Consider the following 15,589-nt stretch of genomic DNA (forward strand, 5'->3'; position numbering starts at 1 on the left):
TGTTGATAATTCTGTGTGTGTGTGTGTGTGTGTGTGTGTGTGTGTGTGTGTGTGTGTGTGTGTGTGTGTGTGAGACTGAATATTCACCTGCACATAACTATTTTTTAATATGTTTAATATGAGTTTCTGGGAGCAGATGAGACATGGCGATGGTTTACTTGAGGTTATTGTTATCGCTCATACATTGTGTTATTAAACCAATGGGAGTAACTTTTGTCAGTTCGATCAAACTACGCATTCTCAAAAGCCTTAAATATAGCCATTCAAAACATATTATCTAAGCCTACAAAAGCCCACCAGCTCCCACTTAAAATTCAGTCTTCGACAGCAAGTTGCTCACTTCTATTTCCGACGCATAGTGCTCTACAGCTCCCACTCATCTCCTCTGCTCTCCTCTCTCTTCTTCAAATGTTTTCTTTACTTCTTGCTACGCTGCTTTTTTCAGTCTTTTCCTCTCCGTCTGTCTTGTGAGCTCTTGAACCTCCAATATTTGTCTAGAGATACTCTGCCATTCTCTCTCATCCTCTTTTTCACTCTGTTATCTCGACCATCCTTCATGCAACTAACTTGTCTTTTTTTTCCTGTCATTTGTGTCCTTTTATCTGACGAGCGCCTCCTCCTTCTCTCTTGCTCATGACTCGGTAACAGTCATGACTCCTCTTGAGTTGTCTCGCTGGACCACAGGACAGGCATGACCCTCAGATTTATTGAGGAATTCAAAGGCGAAAGCTGAAAGTATCTTTTTTTTTTTTATTTGAGAAACTAATTTGAAATTTGTTGAATCCATTTAACATGAATCCATTTAACTTTCACTACTACAGTACTAATACTACAGTATTTTCATTCTTTACTCAATCTACTCTATCACCAGGCCCTTTCATCACCAAGCTCAAAGAGGTCAATCCGGGAGCTAAGTCGATTCTCACACACCAACACACACACGCACACGCACACACACACACACACACACACACACACACACACACACACACACACACACACACACACACACACACACACACACACACACACACACACACACACACACACACACACAGAGTTAGAAATTGGATCTCACAACAATGCTCAACAGCAACACAGCTGCTCAACATGCAACCCACACAACAGAATGACTTACTAGCCCAGCCAAAGGCTTACATACAACACACAGCCTGACAAGCTGTAAAGCTCCGAGGGCAAGTACTCAACTTGGGCACCAGCTCCAGGGGGCGATGGAGTCGGGCTGCACAATCCCGTTTCATCGCAACATCAACTGCCACAGTAAACACATCGCCAAAGGCTGCGACTTATTGTGCAAGACTTGTTAGTTGAAAAAAAAAGAAAATCTGTAGAAAACAGCACTTTAAAATGTAACTGTCATTCTTTTTTTAGTGGTGCCTTTTATACATATATATATATATATATATATAAGCAATTTGTTCAATAAAAGAATATTGGAAATGATCTTCCTTTTTTGTTTTCAATTCAACAAGCAAATTATTGTGTTTTAGCAGAATACTAAAATTCAAATTTTAGCAGAGAGGCTGAACTGAGTACACTTTAATATCTGCTCATTTATCTCAAGTACTATCATTATGGCAATATTCAAGGTTATCGCATATTGCACATTTTCCTCAAATTATGCGACCCTACAGTGGAGTGAAAGGTGCTGTAATATTACAACAGTTCACTGTGGAGATATGTACTGTAGATAGTTCGATGTTTTGGAAGAGAGAGGACTGAGCAAGCCTCAACTGACTTGGAAAACACCCGATCAGGCTGGAGGTCTACGGCACACTGACTAGCAAAACCAATACCCAGCATGCATTACACTTCAATGTCTCTGAATTACTAGCAGAGCATCAAAATCTTTGGTTCAGTGAGAGTAGACAGTGTCACTTTTGTCCTTTTGCTGCCATGGCGGCTGCTACACCAACTACCCAACTACCCAAAAGCTATGCTGCTGTCACTTGTTGCTACCGCTGCTGCTGTTTTAAAGTATTTCAAACCTCCAACTAAGCATCCACCTGTAAACTCTGAGTCTATGTTTCTCCAGGGGTAAGTTATTCTAGTCACTCCCCACTGTTTCTTCATGGGGATAGAGAGCCTAGATGCTAAATATCAACTAGAGCCCGACCGTTAAAGGATTTTTCAGGCCGACAAAATTCCATTATGCCAATATACAGTATGTTTTAAAAAAAATCCAGAAGTGAGTTACAAAACATAAACAGATTTTCCTAACATTATGTATTTGTAGTTACTTATGAGTTCTCACTAAAATATGATAATTTTTAACCAAACAGAGGAACATCAACATATATTAAAGTTCTGATAAATAAAATGTATAAAATACAAACTTAAGATATGAAACTTAAAGTCCTTTGAACAGAAACACATAAAAAAAAAAAAAATCTGTGTTGCCAACAGGGACGTTGTAGAGAGCCCTCTGGTGGACAAACTATGCAATGCCAACACTCATAACATGGTTGACCGTTAAATATCATTTAAAAATAATTTATTTGTCATTATAAATGATTCTGATGAATGATTTTTTTATTTATTTTTTAATCGGCCGTTATAAATGCTGATACCAATAGATCGGGAAATGCCTATTATCAGCCAATATATCGGTCGGGCTCTAATATCAACCCTGTACATATTCTACCTTCACTCATTAATCCATTCCACGTGAGTTAGCAGATCTTTCCTCAAAAATTAGTCCAAGTCCACGTAAAGCCATCATAAATCCTCCCAAAAACACTAATCAACGCTTACCATCATGGTTGGGGTTGCCCAATGTCCAAGGTTCATCCGAATCAAAGTGTGTGTCGCCTCCTATTCCCGGACCTGGAAAGTAGGCGTGGGCGAGGAAGCCACCCTCGCCGTCAAAGGGCGAGCTGTCGCCATGGAAACCTGAGGCAAAGATGATGGTGATGTCCACATCTTTCTTGGTCCTCTCCAGCTCGCTGTAGGGCACAGCCTCGAAGCGCAGCGGCGTAACATTTTGCCAAACGTCAAAGGCTCGCCGAATGGCGTCGTGGGTCTCCTCTGCGCCCACTTTGGGGGTCACGTTCTTTATGCTGCGGAGACACGCATACGGGAAGAAGTAATTAGACTGGGAAAACACTAGTCTTTTAAAAAAAAAAGGAAGTCATACGACTGATTGAATTATCATTCCTATCAGACACACCATTCACAGCCAGCCATTCTCACATCAAGGCGGCCCTTTTAAATGTGAGTCTCTCCTCACTGGTCCCTGCTACACTGACGCTGCTTCACTCACTGCTGCTGCTGGCATCGTTTGGCCTCCACCATCCCAGCCTCCACCATCCTAGTTCAGTATATGACTCAAAGTTTAAATAGGTTTTAAATGGCTCTTTTGGCTCAGTCTTTTTGTTTTTACCCAGGGGGGTTTCTGCATGGTGCTCCCTGCCTCAGCTTAGCATGCTTCTTGGCTGGTCCAGGGAGCATTTTCGAAAGTGGGGCCATCAGTGCCAAGCACACTGGTATTTTCATATTTTGATGTCAGGATGATAAAATGTATTGTAAATTGGTGTGATAAGACGCTTGAGTTCTCTGAGCGTATGGTAAACCAAACCCACCAAGATTAGCGTATTCTACTGGATGTCCAATCATAGGAAAAATTAAAGATTAGAATCTAATCAGACAAAGCAAATACCTTCAAACACCTCTGATCCATAAAATATAGTGAGATAGAAACATTTCAGTTAGTTTAGTATAACTGTTCCCAACACAAGGACTGGAAAAAGAAGATACTACTAGGACTGGGCGATAGGGAGAAAATCAGATACCACAATATTCTTGACCAAATACCCCGATATCAATATTGCGGCGATATTCTATGGTTGACAATTGGCGCTTTAACAAAATATCCCCACACTTAGATTTTAGATAAATAATCATCAGTAATTTGGACACGTAATGTCTATGTGGGAAAAAAGGCAAATAATAGAACAGCTAGAACAGTCTGGTAAATTCAATAAAGTACATGACTTTACTGTAATGCAGCCTTTAAAACCAGTAGAAGACACCACTTATGTCATATCACGATACAACATCCAAAATCTAAGACAAGATCTAGTCTCATATTACGATATCGATATAATATCAATTTATTGCCCAACCCTAGATACTACTGTCTGTCAATCGATTGACCCCCCTCCAAAAAAATCCTCACCATCCCTGTTTTCCATTTTGCCATGTCAGGCTAATTGTGTTCGCCAACAGAGAGGTAAATGGAGAGATTTGTGAGAGAAAACAGCTGAGTCCTCTCCTGCCGGCTTTGAGATGCTGCAGGTGTGGAGAGGACAATTTCCTACCACTGGAATTTAGTTTCTAATTAAGGATTATCAACAGCCCACTGCCTGCTGAGAGCCCCAGTCTGGTTTGGGCAATCAGGAAAAACCTCACTCAACTTCATCCTGAAAATATCTCAGTGTCCTGCCTGTTTGGCGGGGGTGGCAGCAACTCAGTCTGTAGGAAGATGGGTTGTGAGGCGGAGGGCTGCCGGTGCAAGTCCCCGTACATACTGAAGTACAGAGTGTGACTGACACTGAAAACGTATAGCTAAAACGCCCACTACAATATTTGTGGATTCATTGCAAGTGATAGCATCATTGCAATATTTAACAATGTTATCACACATCGCAGATTTTCTACATATCGTGCAGGCCAGGTGTACACCTTGCCACCTGCTCTCTTTTGTTCCCTTTTTCATTTTAGTTTATCCTCTCTGTTTGGCTGCCAGGCTGTCATTTTCCATAATAGGAATAAATATTATCAGAACGTCTTTTGTCATTGACTTTTGCTCATCTTCTTAACGTTTTCTGCATGGTGAGTAGACTGCTGCAAGGCACATTTTTATATACTGCATATTAATATTGTATGTAAACTCAGATTAATTATTGAATCAAACTCAGTGAAATGGAAAGTATAAAGGCTGGTTATGAAATATAAATAGAGTGCACAGAATAACCTGCAATGTTCATTTAAAATGTTGTAATTGCTTCAACCAAACCACAAACTGCTTCTATTTCTCTACTGCTATTCTGGCTCTCTCAAGACGGACATGCTGACAGCTCACTACCATTTCAGCAAAGATGTGTTTGCTTGAAATACGCTCTGACTCTCACAAGTTCTGGCAAAACTTGCCAGCTGATGATTTTCTGTTTTGATGGACAGACACACACAAACACAGAGACACACACACAAACACACACACACACACACACACACACACACACACCTATAATGAACAAATTGATTTTATGTAATTCAAGTCTAAAAGTCTACAAAAACACACCATCGGACGTATATTTGTTGAAAAAGGAAGCAGTAACAGGAATGATGGAGTAAGCTGCTTTAATAGTCAACAACAGTGTGAGAACCTGGGATGGATCCCAAGTCTCTTATTTATTAGTTCCTATCCATGATCTTAAACTGCCGGGATGCTCTCGTGGTGCAGGATTTTCGGGCGGTTCCAATGTTCATTCCATTTTGCTTTCTTTGTGTTGGAATTTTAAACTATAACTTTTATGGTTAACTGCTCCTCAGATTCTGATCTCTGCAGGGTAAAACCAGGCAGCTAGCTAGACTATCTGTCCAATCTGAGATTTCTGATTTCTAAGACAACTTTTTTACACGTTCCACTAAAACAAGTTCCTTCCCAAGGCTATTTTGCAGAGGCACAGTGGCTCTGTCCGGCACTTTGTGCCGCCCAAAGCAATCGTGATTGGTTAAAATCTCGGAATGCTGTGTGGAGTAGCCGGAACTTCCTCCGCAGTGCCTTAGAGGATGGTCTGGCAAAGGGAAACTACTTATTTAATATTTTCTCGCTCCTTACTTGAACGTTGTGGTCTGCCTTTGTCTCAAAGCTCTTATTCCTGCCACAAGGAGCAAGGATAGAGGAGGAATCTTTGAGGAGCTATGAGCGAGGATACACAAGAGTAACCTTCCCTGAAGCCGTGCACTTGAAAGCCGTTGCTAACTCCGCCCATACATCCGACAAATTCAAAGTGTGTGGTCACTCACCCCGGGTCACACCCGTTAAACTCTCCCCTACGAGCCACTCTAACTCCCTCTTGCAGTTGAAAATGTTAACTACTACCACCACTTTTTCTCAGGACATTGTAAACAGTGTAAATCTGTCCCCCTACTGCCAGTAATTGGCAATAACACGTCCTCTGCTCTATTCAGACTATTTAAATATGTTACACTATGTTCACCAACTAGTCACTAACTTTGTCTGTCTGCTGTGTCTTACTGAAAACACCAGCCTTTTTGGGGCTATTAAACCAAAAAAAATGAGCAGAAAGACGCTAAAAGAGCAATGAGCTGAAAGCAACGACAATCCTGTTTTAAGGGCTTTGTTGTTGATTGTAATCGGATTTGTCAAATAATTTGTGATGAATAACAGTCCTGAAACAAGCATGAGTAATACATGCTCCCATCTCAAGAGTTGCCAGTACTCTTGAATAACAGACACAATCTCGAACCTGAAGTGTTAGTATGATGGTTGGCTGTTGACTAGGTAAACAATCTCCATCTGATTGGGGCCACTTATGGAGGCAACACAAAATGGTCCTTCGAAGTGTTTGTGGAGATCTGCAAAGTACAAGACAATTCTGCTTTAATATACCAGCTAACCCAGAGAAATTGGCACGTTTTCTCTGAGAAAGAATGCTGTCACACCCCAAGGGTGTGGGATTACAACAAAAGGCCTTAGCAGCAACTGTGGCCTCTTGAGAAATACAAAGATAGTTTAACTTGATTGTATTTACCCATCTCACTGTATGCAGGTTCTATTTTAGGGACAAGAGAGAAACATGCAGGGAGAACTGTAGAGATGCCAAAGCTAAGTAGTGCCTCCCCACAGCAAGCACTGGATGTGGTTACATGGAAACTAGCACACACCTGGGGCGGCCATGCATTTGTAATACTTTCCAAATGCCAGAGTTGGTTTCTTGACAACTATTTCTGTGCCATTCAGCTTACAGTCTGTAGGATGAAGAAGGTTTTCAGGGAAGAAAGAGTGACTTCAGTGAAAGACCTCAAGCTGGATTTCAACTGGACAGTTGCACCTTATCCAACTTAACCAAAAGGAGAAATATGAAAGATTCAATGATGAAAATGTTACACATGGAAGCATTAAATTCCCTCTTACTTCAACTTCAAAGGACATAGAACAAAGAGGAACAAAGCAGTCATTATATTTCATGTAGTGGGCTAAAGATTTAAGAATTGTTGGTTAAACCTATTTTAGTCTTTTTGTTAAAATGCAATTACTGTAAAAATAACTAAAAAGACGTAATTAAACCTATTTAAAACTAAACCTTACCAAATACTTTTATAAGCAGTTAGCTATACAGTGAACATACCAGATTGTTGTAGCTGTTCTATTATTTACCTTTACCCACTTAGTCAGTAGCATCACTGACTAAGTGGGTAAAGGTAAATAATACATTACTGTTGATTCTTTATCAAAAATCTCATTGTGTAAATATTTTGTAAAAGTACCAATAGCAGCCCTAACTCTGTGCAACTGTGCAAGCTGATGCAGAGCGACTCAAGGTGGTGTTTGCATTTAGAAACCTGTCTATTGTCTGAGTGTTTCTTGCTCTGTTTGGTGAAACAGTGTCACCAATTACACATCTCCGCTACTTCAATAGGTTAGTGGAACATTACATTTTGATTAGAGATGTCTCGATGCAGACCACAGTATCGGATCGGAGCAGATTTAGGTGTTTTTTTGGCCACTAACCAGTGTCTGTCCATATAGTGTCTCATGGCTTGCCAGCCTGTGGCAACAAGTAAAAAAGACTCAGTATCAGCAGATATTTATTAATTTAAAAAGATAAGGACCGGGAGGCTCTAAAAGGCGGATTGGGACATCCTTAATTTTGATACTAATATCTTGAAATGGTAAAGATAAATATGGAAATGTGGCACAGAACTGTTAAGGCTGTTAAAGCACTTTTCAAACAAAATTAAATGTGCTACATTTTCTAACTACCTCCATTGCACCAATTTAAGTTAAAAAGGGCAGCTGAAAGCACATCTGACTACTGACTGGGGGCCAGGGACACATCTATGTACTACACACAGACACAAACACAAACACAAAATACACACACACACACACACACACACACACACACTCAAAATACTCCCACCTTCTTACATAACCCTAATCTGTCAGAGAGCACCCTCTGCTTTCCACTGGGGTTTCCTCCTCTCCTCTCAGCTCATCCCTATCTCTCTGCAGCTGCTATCTACTCCTCCATTCTTCATCAAGCCTGCTCATTTTCTTCTTTTTTAAAATTAGTGCTGTCACAGATAAACCAAGCACTTATGAAAAATTTGCTCCAACACCAAGAGGTGGAAAAAGTACTAAAATAAAAGTTACATTAAAAAAAAAAAATTGTAAAACGGGGGGTCTCTCCCTTGTAGTGAAAATAGATCAAGGGATCATAGATCCAAAACTATTTTGTTTTTAATTAAAGAAATGTCTATAGAAATGGATACACATCTGTACAAATGTATACACATGTAATAAAAACACAGCACATCACACATGACGTTTCATGGTACAATCCTCTCCAAAACAACTCTCCCTTTATCACCCACACTGCTGATATGACTAATGTTCACAGCCCAGACTAGCAGCTAGCTTCTACACCCCTAAGTAGTCTGTATGAGCTAATTGGATGTATTCATTTAACCAGTATTCTACATATGCGGTCTTAAGGGTTGCTAGTGCTAGACAAAAATTATCAATGCCACAAAACATGCCTGGTAGGCAGCCTAGATGCTAATCATTTGTCACTGTAGCGCAGGGGTCATCAACTTCAACTTTCCAAGATTCAGAATTTTTCTAAGTAGACACTCCAGAAGCCAGACGTTCAAATAAAGAAAATAAGTGAATTTATACCTAATATGCCTATTCTTATTAGAAGTTTTAACTTTATTACTAAATTAATGCTTTTATTTTATTTTATTTTTACATGTATTGTGTGAGCAAACTCCCCAAAAAACACGGAAACTCTCTAATGATAACTAGCCCTTTACCTAGAAAAAGATCTTTCATTAGGGGGCAGTTCTGTTTTGGAGTGATGGTTACTGTGATTACTGAAACATGGTTGTAGTATGCAGCGTCCTGATTGGTGGAAAATTCTTGTGGAAAAGCCCAGCTTTAATGACGAATGGACTGATGAAAAGGCCATGCATTTGTCCTGTATGCCTCAACGAAACAATGCTATTGCAAAATCATACAACCGACGTCATCATGACAATCACGTCATTCAAGTCCATATTAAGTAGCCACATGCATATGTTTTGGTCTTTTAATGCATCCATCCATAGACTTACAGGTCCATCGGAGAGGATGGTTCCTTTTAACACAATCTAACATTCTCGTAAAATACGCTTGGTTAGGTGCCTTTGTTGTTGTTGACACTAAAAGTCTCCTTTAGCGTGATATAACACACGCTTGGTTGTCTCTTTCAGCATTCTATAACACACGCTCTCTACCTGTGTAATGTTACCTGCTGTAAATGCTTGAAATACTAAATACCAGAATGCATTTGATGATGGCTGCTGTAGTGGTTCGGGGCACGATTTTTCTTTCTTTCAGTTTTAGTCATTCAAAGTTGTTGTTTTTTTACTCAGTAATGGATGGGATTACATACAATACTTCACTCAAAACGTAACCAAGTAAATTTTAAAATACAGATTTTAAAAACTACACACAAAATACACAACAAAACTACTGAGTAACATGAGTAAATGTATTTAGTTACTTTCCAACTCTAACATGTGTGTGTGTGTGTGTGTGTGTGTGTGTGTGTGTGTGTGTGTGTGTGTGTGTGTGTGTGTGTGTGTGTGTGTGTGTGCATACATGTGTGAGTGGCGCTGGGATTTTCTGTGCATGTCAGGGTGGATTTGGTGATTGGAGGGAAATTGGATTATTGTAAAAATGTTGTACTGAGCCCACCCCTATATTAAGCTAACTAACTTGATAAGCATAATCTTGATATATTTAAAACCACAAACCTGTATGTGATATGTTTATGTTGCCACTTCTGTCCTGTGAGGGCGTACCGCCGTTTCCTGACACTGAATCTGGATGTACCTCCTATCTGGTCAGGAACGCCACATCTTGGCTTCCTCATCCACCTACAGGAAAAATGAGAAGACACCAATCAACACTGAAGATACATTGATTGTTATTCTATGGGTGCATAGTTGAGTGTGCGATGATTCATATCACGTCCTCCGTGCATCTGTATGTGGAAGCAATACGACAAAGGACAAATGTTGGAAGGCGACGGATAAGATTCATACAAAACACATACACGATAATGCACAAATGAACTTTATTTAATTCAAAACCTGAACACAGAACACATGCAATTTCTTGTTACTCCCAAACTGTAGAAGAAGACATATTCACTCAGGAGTGACACACAAAGTCGCCTCACCTTATTGTGCTATCGCTGCATCGACAAAGAGAAGCAGAGGAGGAGAGAGAAACACAGTTAGCTTATCACATTTCAGTCCGTTTCAGTCCAGTGGTTGAACAGCTGTTAGTCTGCATTCACACTGCTCGCCACCGCTCGTAACCACATTGCCACGTTACAGTTCAGTGGCCAATTTGAGCTCATTGCTATTTGTAGCACGGCTGGCATTTCAGTGTTGGTGGGGACAAATCTCAGTGAACACTGGTTTTTAGTGATTTGCAGGTAAAAGGATGTCTGGTTAAGGCCCCAGGGTTAAAACTATAATCTGAGCTTTGTTTTAAAACAAACATGGAACTGTAACTACTTATCCTGTATATTATTATCGAATGTGTTTTATTTATAACATAACATTGATTCTGAATGCAAAATATATTTTGATAATGCATTTTACAGTATGTAAGCCTCAGGTGGGTTTACCCTCCACTACACCCACATGTGCACAACAGGTGACATCAGAAAGACTCTTCTTGTTGTTGAAGTTACAAAAAAGTGAGTTTGTCCTTTAAATACGAAATGTTCTCCTTGTCACTTGGTTGTCTGCGTTCAGGTTTGACGGATTGTACGAGGAGCAACCAAACGCTGTCCCCGTTCTTCCCTCTCTTCCACTGAGTATTAATACTTTGGCATTTTGCAGCCTTTGATCTGACAACAGAGGGATACTCTCTGTAAAAGGCCCCTTTGATCAAATGAAAATCCACCACTTAATCCATGTTAGGGTAATTTGGTGTCTGTCAAAACAACTCTGGTTGAAGACGTCTTCACCATTTTGTGAGTCTCAATACTCTTTTACCAGTCCTAGATTTCTGCATGATTCCCGGCTGTCTTGACAAAACTCAAAAGTTCCATGTTGTGGCATCTTTAAATAAATAAAAAATAAAAAAGGTATTTAAAGTGCAACTCACCCTATAGTGCTGCTGTCCAGAGACCCTGTGACATTGAGGCCGTAGCGGCGCTGCATGGCAGCGATAGCGGACTGCATGACTCGAGCAGAACGCAGCACCGACATTCTGGGGTCTGCAGGAGGGAGGTAGCCATACCTCTGGAGCCATGCCTGTGGACAAAAGCATGCAGAGAGAGGGGGAAGGTGAGCCATTATTACTTTACATTAGGGCTGGGCAATGTATCCATCTTATATACATATCAATATATAAGGCTGGATATCGTCTTAATTTTGAATATCGTAATATTGTCATCGTCATGTTGTCTTTTCCTAGTCTTAATAGGCTGGATTACAGTACAGTGAACATACCAGACTGTTCTAGCTGTTCTATTATTTACCTTTACCCACTTAGTCAGTAGCATCATTGACTAAGTGGGTAAAGGTAAATAATACATTACTGATGATTCCTTATCAAAAATCTCATTGTGTAAATATTTTGTAAAAGCACCAATCGTCAAACCTACAATATTGCCGAAATATCAGTATTAAGGTCAAACGTATTGTTTTGTTTGATTTTCTCCGTGTTTACATCCAGTAAAGGGTTTCCAGGTGAGAGGGTAACAGTTCATGAGTTAGTGAGTCAAGTTTTTTCAACCATTTAAAAAGGCCTTTAAGAGACAACTTAACATGACAGCTAGAGATACAAAAGTAAGAAAAAGATCTGAAAATAGCCAATCTAAAGGCAGGGTTTCCCAAGACATTTTGGTACAGAAAAGGCAATGAGAAGATGGGGTGAAATCTCTATATGAGTTTATAGCGCAGAATGTCATCTGTTATCATGTTATTGGACTTGTCAGGAAAAAGGCTTTAGTGTAATAGAGCTTTCAGTGTCGCTATCAAATCCCGCCAGAGGGAATCACAGCTCAGATCTTTGGACCAGGGAGAAGATGGGGGATCGGCTCGGCTTTCCCACAGAAGAGGCTTTAGGGATTTGGATAGTCCCAGCCTCTCTGTATTCTCTGTCTTCATCATAAAAATGGTAAACACATTTGGCAACTGCTGCATTTAGCAACACAAAGCCAACCAACCAATAAAATGAAAATACAACCAATTTAGAATAAAAAAGGTATTGTTTGAAGTGTAGAGAAACAACACAAAGACACTGGCCAAGAAATCTCAAAAACGCAATGAACTGTCAGGCAGTGTATTTGCCTCAAAGTTGTGCTGTGAAACCTGAGCGCTATTCTCGTACACGTTGTGGCGCTGCTTCAGTCATCCTGGAGGCCTGCTGCTCAGGATAGCATACACACTAGGGGTGCAAGATATATTGACTTATTATTGTTATTGCATAAGTATGCATTATTTTGTTTTATTTGGGGAGCAAAGTGTCCCGTCCCTTGACTGTGTGGCTTAGTTGTGTTTGATTTAGAGCCCGCTTGAAGCGCTACAATGATCGTGTTTCATTGGCCAGTTACCGGGCCTTTTGCACATAAGTGTATGTCAGTGCACGGGGGCCACTACGTGACAAACCCTATGGAGCGTACCATGTGTGTGCATATTTCAACATTTTCATTTCAAAGTGTCAGTGAAGAAATAGAGATAATAGAGATAACAAAAGGGAACGAATCAGAGAAGAGAAAGAAAAGTTGGGTCCTGTTTGCTTTATTTATTTTATACTGTCCAACCAGTAAAACATGTACTGTTCTGTAGACATGGTCCTTTAGTTATTCATGTTGGATCAGTCCAATATGACCATCAGTTGAAATTAACTATGCGTTGTTAAGAATCTATTTTGATGCGTTTCACCGTAACTTTTGTAATTATACATGTTTAAAAATGTTAAAACGAATATTGGTATTGAAATATTCCTAATCAATATCGCAATATCCAATTTTTCAATATCGTGCAAACCGATAAAATTCACAGGGCGGGAAGCGTGGTGTGAGAAGCGGAACGGCTTCTGTTACAGCGAGCGGGCCTCGTCTCAGGCTCCATGCAGCAACAACGAGCTCTTAAGGAACTCATTGGACGGGCTGTTTGTAGATATTCATAAAGTGCTCCAAACCGGGACAAAGAAACCACCTGTTACAGATGTAAAAGATTGAAATCTGATGATCTGATTTTTAGTTGTGGATGCCTAAAAGTTAACTTGAGCTTAGAGACTCAGCTCACATGGGAATGGGGAAAGTTAGTGAGTAACATTTCATTTCTCGCAGGTTGTACATATACTAGAAGAATGCCCAGGCACCTGAACGCTGTGTGGATATGTGCAGCGGCAAATGGCTGACTACTGACTGTACAAAGCAGATCCTTGTTGTAAATGTAACTGTGAATTTTGAAAGCTCAATTCCGAGAAACCACATGTGAACAGAGGTGAGCAAAGTCATTTCACATATTGATAACTGGAATATTGCAGTATTTAGAACAAATTCTTTAATATCAATGTATAAAAAGGTATAATGAATGGATTGCTATTGGTAGATGGTAAAGGAATATTTCAAGATTTTTGGGCTAAATAGCTTTCTTGCCAAGAGTTAGATGGGAAGATTGACACCACTCTTATTTCTGTTGACGGTTAGCTTAGCTTAGCATAAAGAAAACGGGAGAAAAACCTGTCTCTGCTCATCAAGATGAAAATAAATTCTTCCTCACGGCCCTTCTAAAGTTATATCTTTTTTTGGACAATTAAACAAACTATGAGAAATTACAAGTTGCGGTTTTGCGGGGTGGGGGGGAGGTTATGTGACAGACTGCTACAAGGTCGGGTTTGCTGTTGACAATATGTAAGACACCTGATGTTGGAGGTCCCACGGTTTGCTATAATATACTCGAGAGAACTCCAACATGTAACTGTAATCTCAGCCAAAGGTTCCTGGAAAGGACTATACATGGTCTATTTTCTCCAGAATTAATTAATTTCTACATACTGTTCAATTTTCAATTAATTAAAGTCAAATTAAGTGCAGCTGTAACCTAGAGTTGTTTAGTGACCTGCACACACAGCATGTCAGCTGAACTTTTGTAATTTTAGGCACGCATAAAACGCTAAATAGACCTTTCAAGTGGAAAATAATAATGAATGAATACATTTATTTAACACCAAATGACATGTCTTTTCCAAAGAAAACTTCTTAAGAAATTATGAGTGAATTATGAACTGATACTAATATCCTGATACTACGCCATATTGAATCCTTTACTATTAAAGATATAATAGAAGGAACCCAAGGTGCACTAATACACAAGTCTGTCATGCTTCCATTAAAAGGGATACGAAGAGAGGATCCTTCAGCATCTGAGACAGACTTCATCTTTGCAGTTTATCTGTGCTGTGATTGGCACTCTGACAAATCCCTGATGCTCTGCCTCCCTACTTCCCGTCCCCCGAGGACTGTAGGAAGGCACTGCAGCAATCACTTATCATGCCCAACTCTCGTCAGTGTTGCATATGTCAAAAATGTTACGCATGGGTCTTGGTTCACATGTCTTTGCATCTTCCTGCATGCCCAGGGTTCCTCCATATTAGTCATTGTTTCTTCTACCATTTCACTCATTCACTGTCTTTCAGTTTTTTCTCTTTCTCGCTGGGTGCTCTGGTCTATTTCGTTTATTTCCCACTGCCTCTCTTTTTTTTATTCTCATACTCGGTGAGTGGGTAATAACATTTTTGTTTCCATGTGTCAAGTCCTTACACTCTGAATACACCTCTGGGCTCCGATATCTGACACACATATGCACACACACATGCGCACATTTGGACAAAGATAGAGACACACTTGAAAACATGAAAACACTTGCAAACAAGCTGTACTCTCACACGAACAGTGACACACACACTGAAGCCTGATGACACTAACAGAGAGCTCAGCCATGAAAGGAAATTGTGTTCTGAAGAAATCACAACGACAACACCAGAAATCACCAAAACACACTTATATGTTCAGCTTTTTATCTGGCATGGTGCAGTGATCTGGCCAGACAACAGTGTATGAGGTCAAACTCATATAGAATGCAAAGCTTAAAAAGAATAATATGATTTAGGTTTGGAAAGCAGAAATGATTGATTGACCCTCTGTTACACCCTGCCAAGTCTGGTTTGTTTTGAGCTAATTTTCTCCTACAATTTCAGATCTTTCCCCCATTAAAATAGTAGCATATATCCCAGCATGCA

General features: G+C 40.0%; 1 protein-coding gene across 2 annotated transcripts in view; it reads right to left on the bottom strand.

Annotated features, from left to right (window-relative positions):
* Window positions 1-15,589, bottom strand: part of LOC117937804 (matrix metalloproteinase-16-like) — an 82,043-nt gene that overhangs the window by 49,992 nt on the left and 16,462 nt on the right. The window contains exons 2-5 of one of the 2 annotated variants that reach the window (XM_034862020.1): window positions 11,441-11,589; window positions 10,500-10,514; window positions 10,072-10,194; window positions 2,776-3,080 (exon numbers count right to left, since the gene is read on the bottom strand). In XM_034862020.1, coding sequence (XP_034717911.1) covers window positions 2,776-3,080; window positions 10,072-10,194; window positions 10,500-10,514; window positions 11,441-11,589 — 592 coding nt within the window. The remainder of the gene's footprint in view (window positions 1-2,775; window positions 3,081-10,071; window positions 10,195-10,499; window positions 10,515-11,440; window positions 11,590-15,589) is intronic. The other variant, XM_034862021.1, reaches the window with a different exon arrangement.

This window comes from Etheostoma cragini, chromosome 22 (genome assembly GCF_013103735.1).
Source record: "Etheostoma cragini isolate CJK2018 chromosome 22, CSU_Ecrag_1.0, whole genome shotgun sequence".
NCBI classification, from domain to species: domain Eukaryota; kingdom Metazoa; phylum Chordata; class Actinopteri; order Perciformes; family Percidae; genus Etheostoma; species Etheostoma cragini.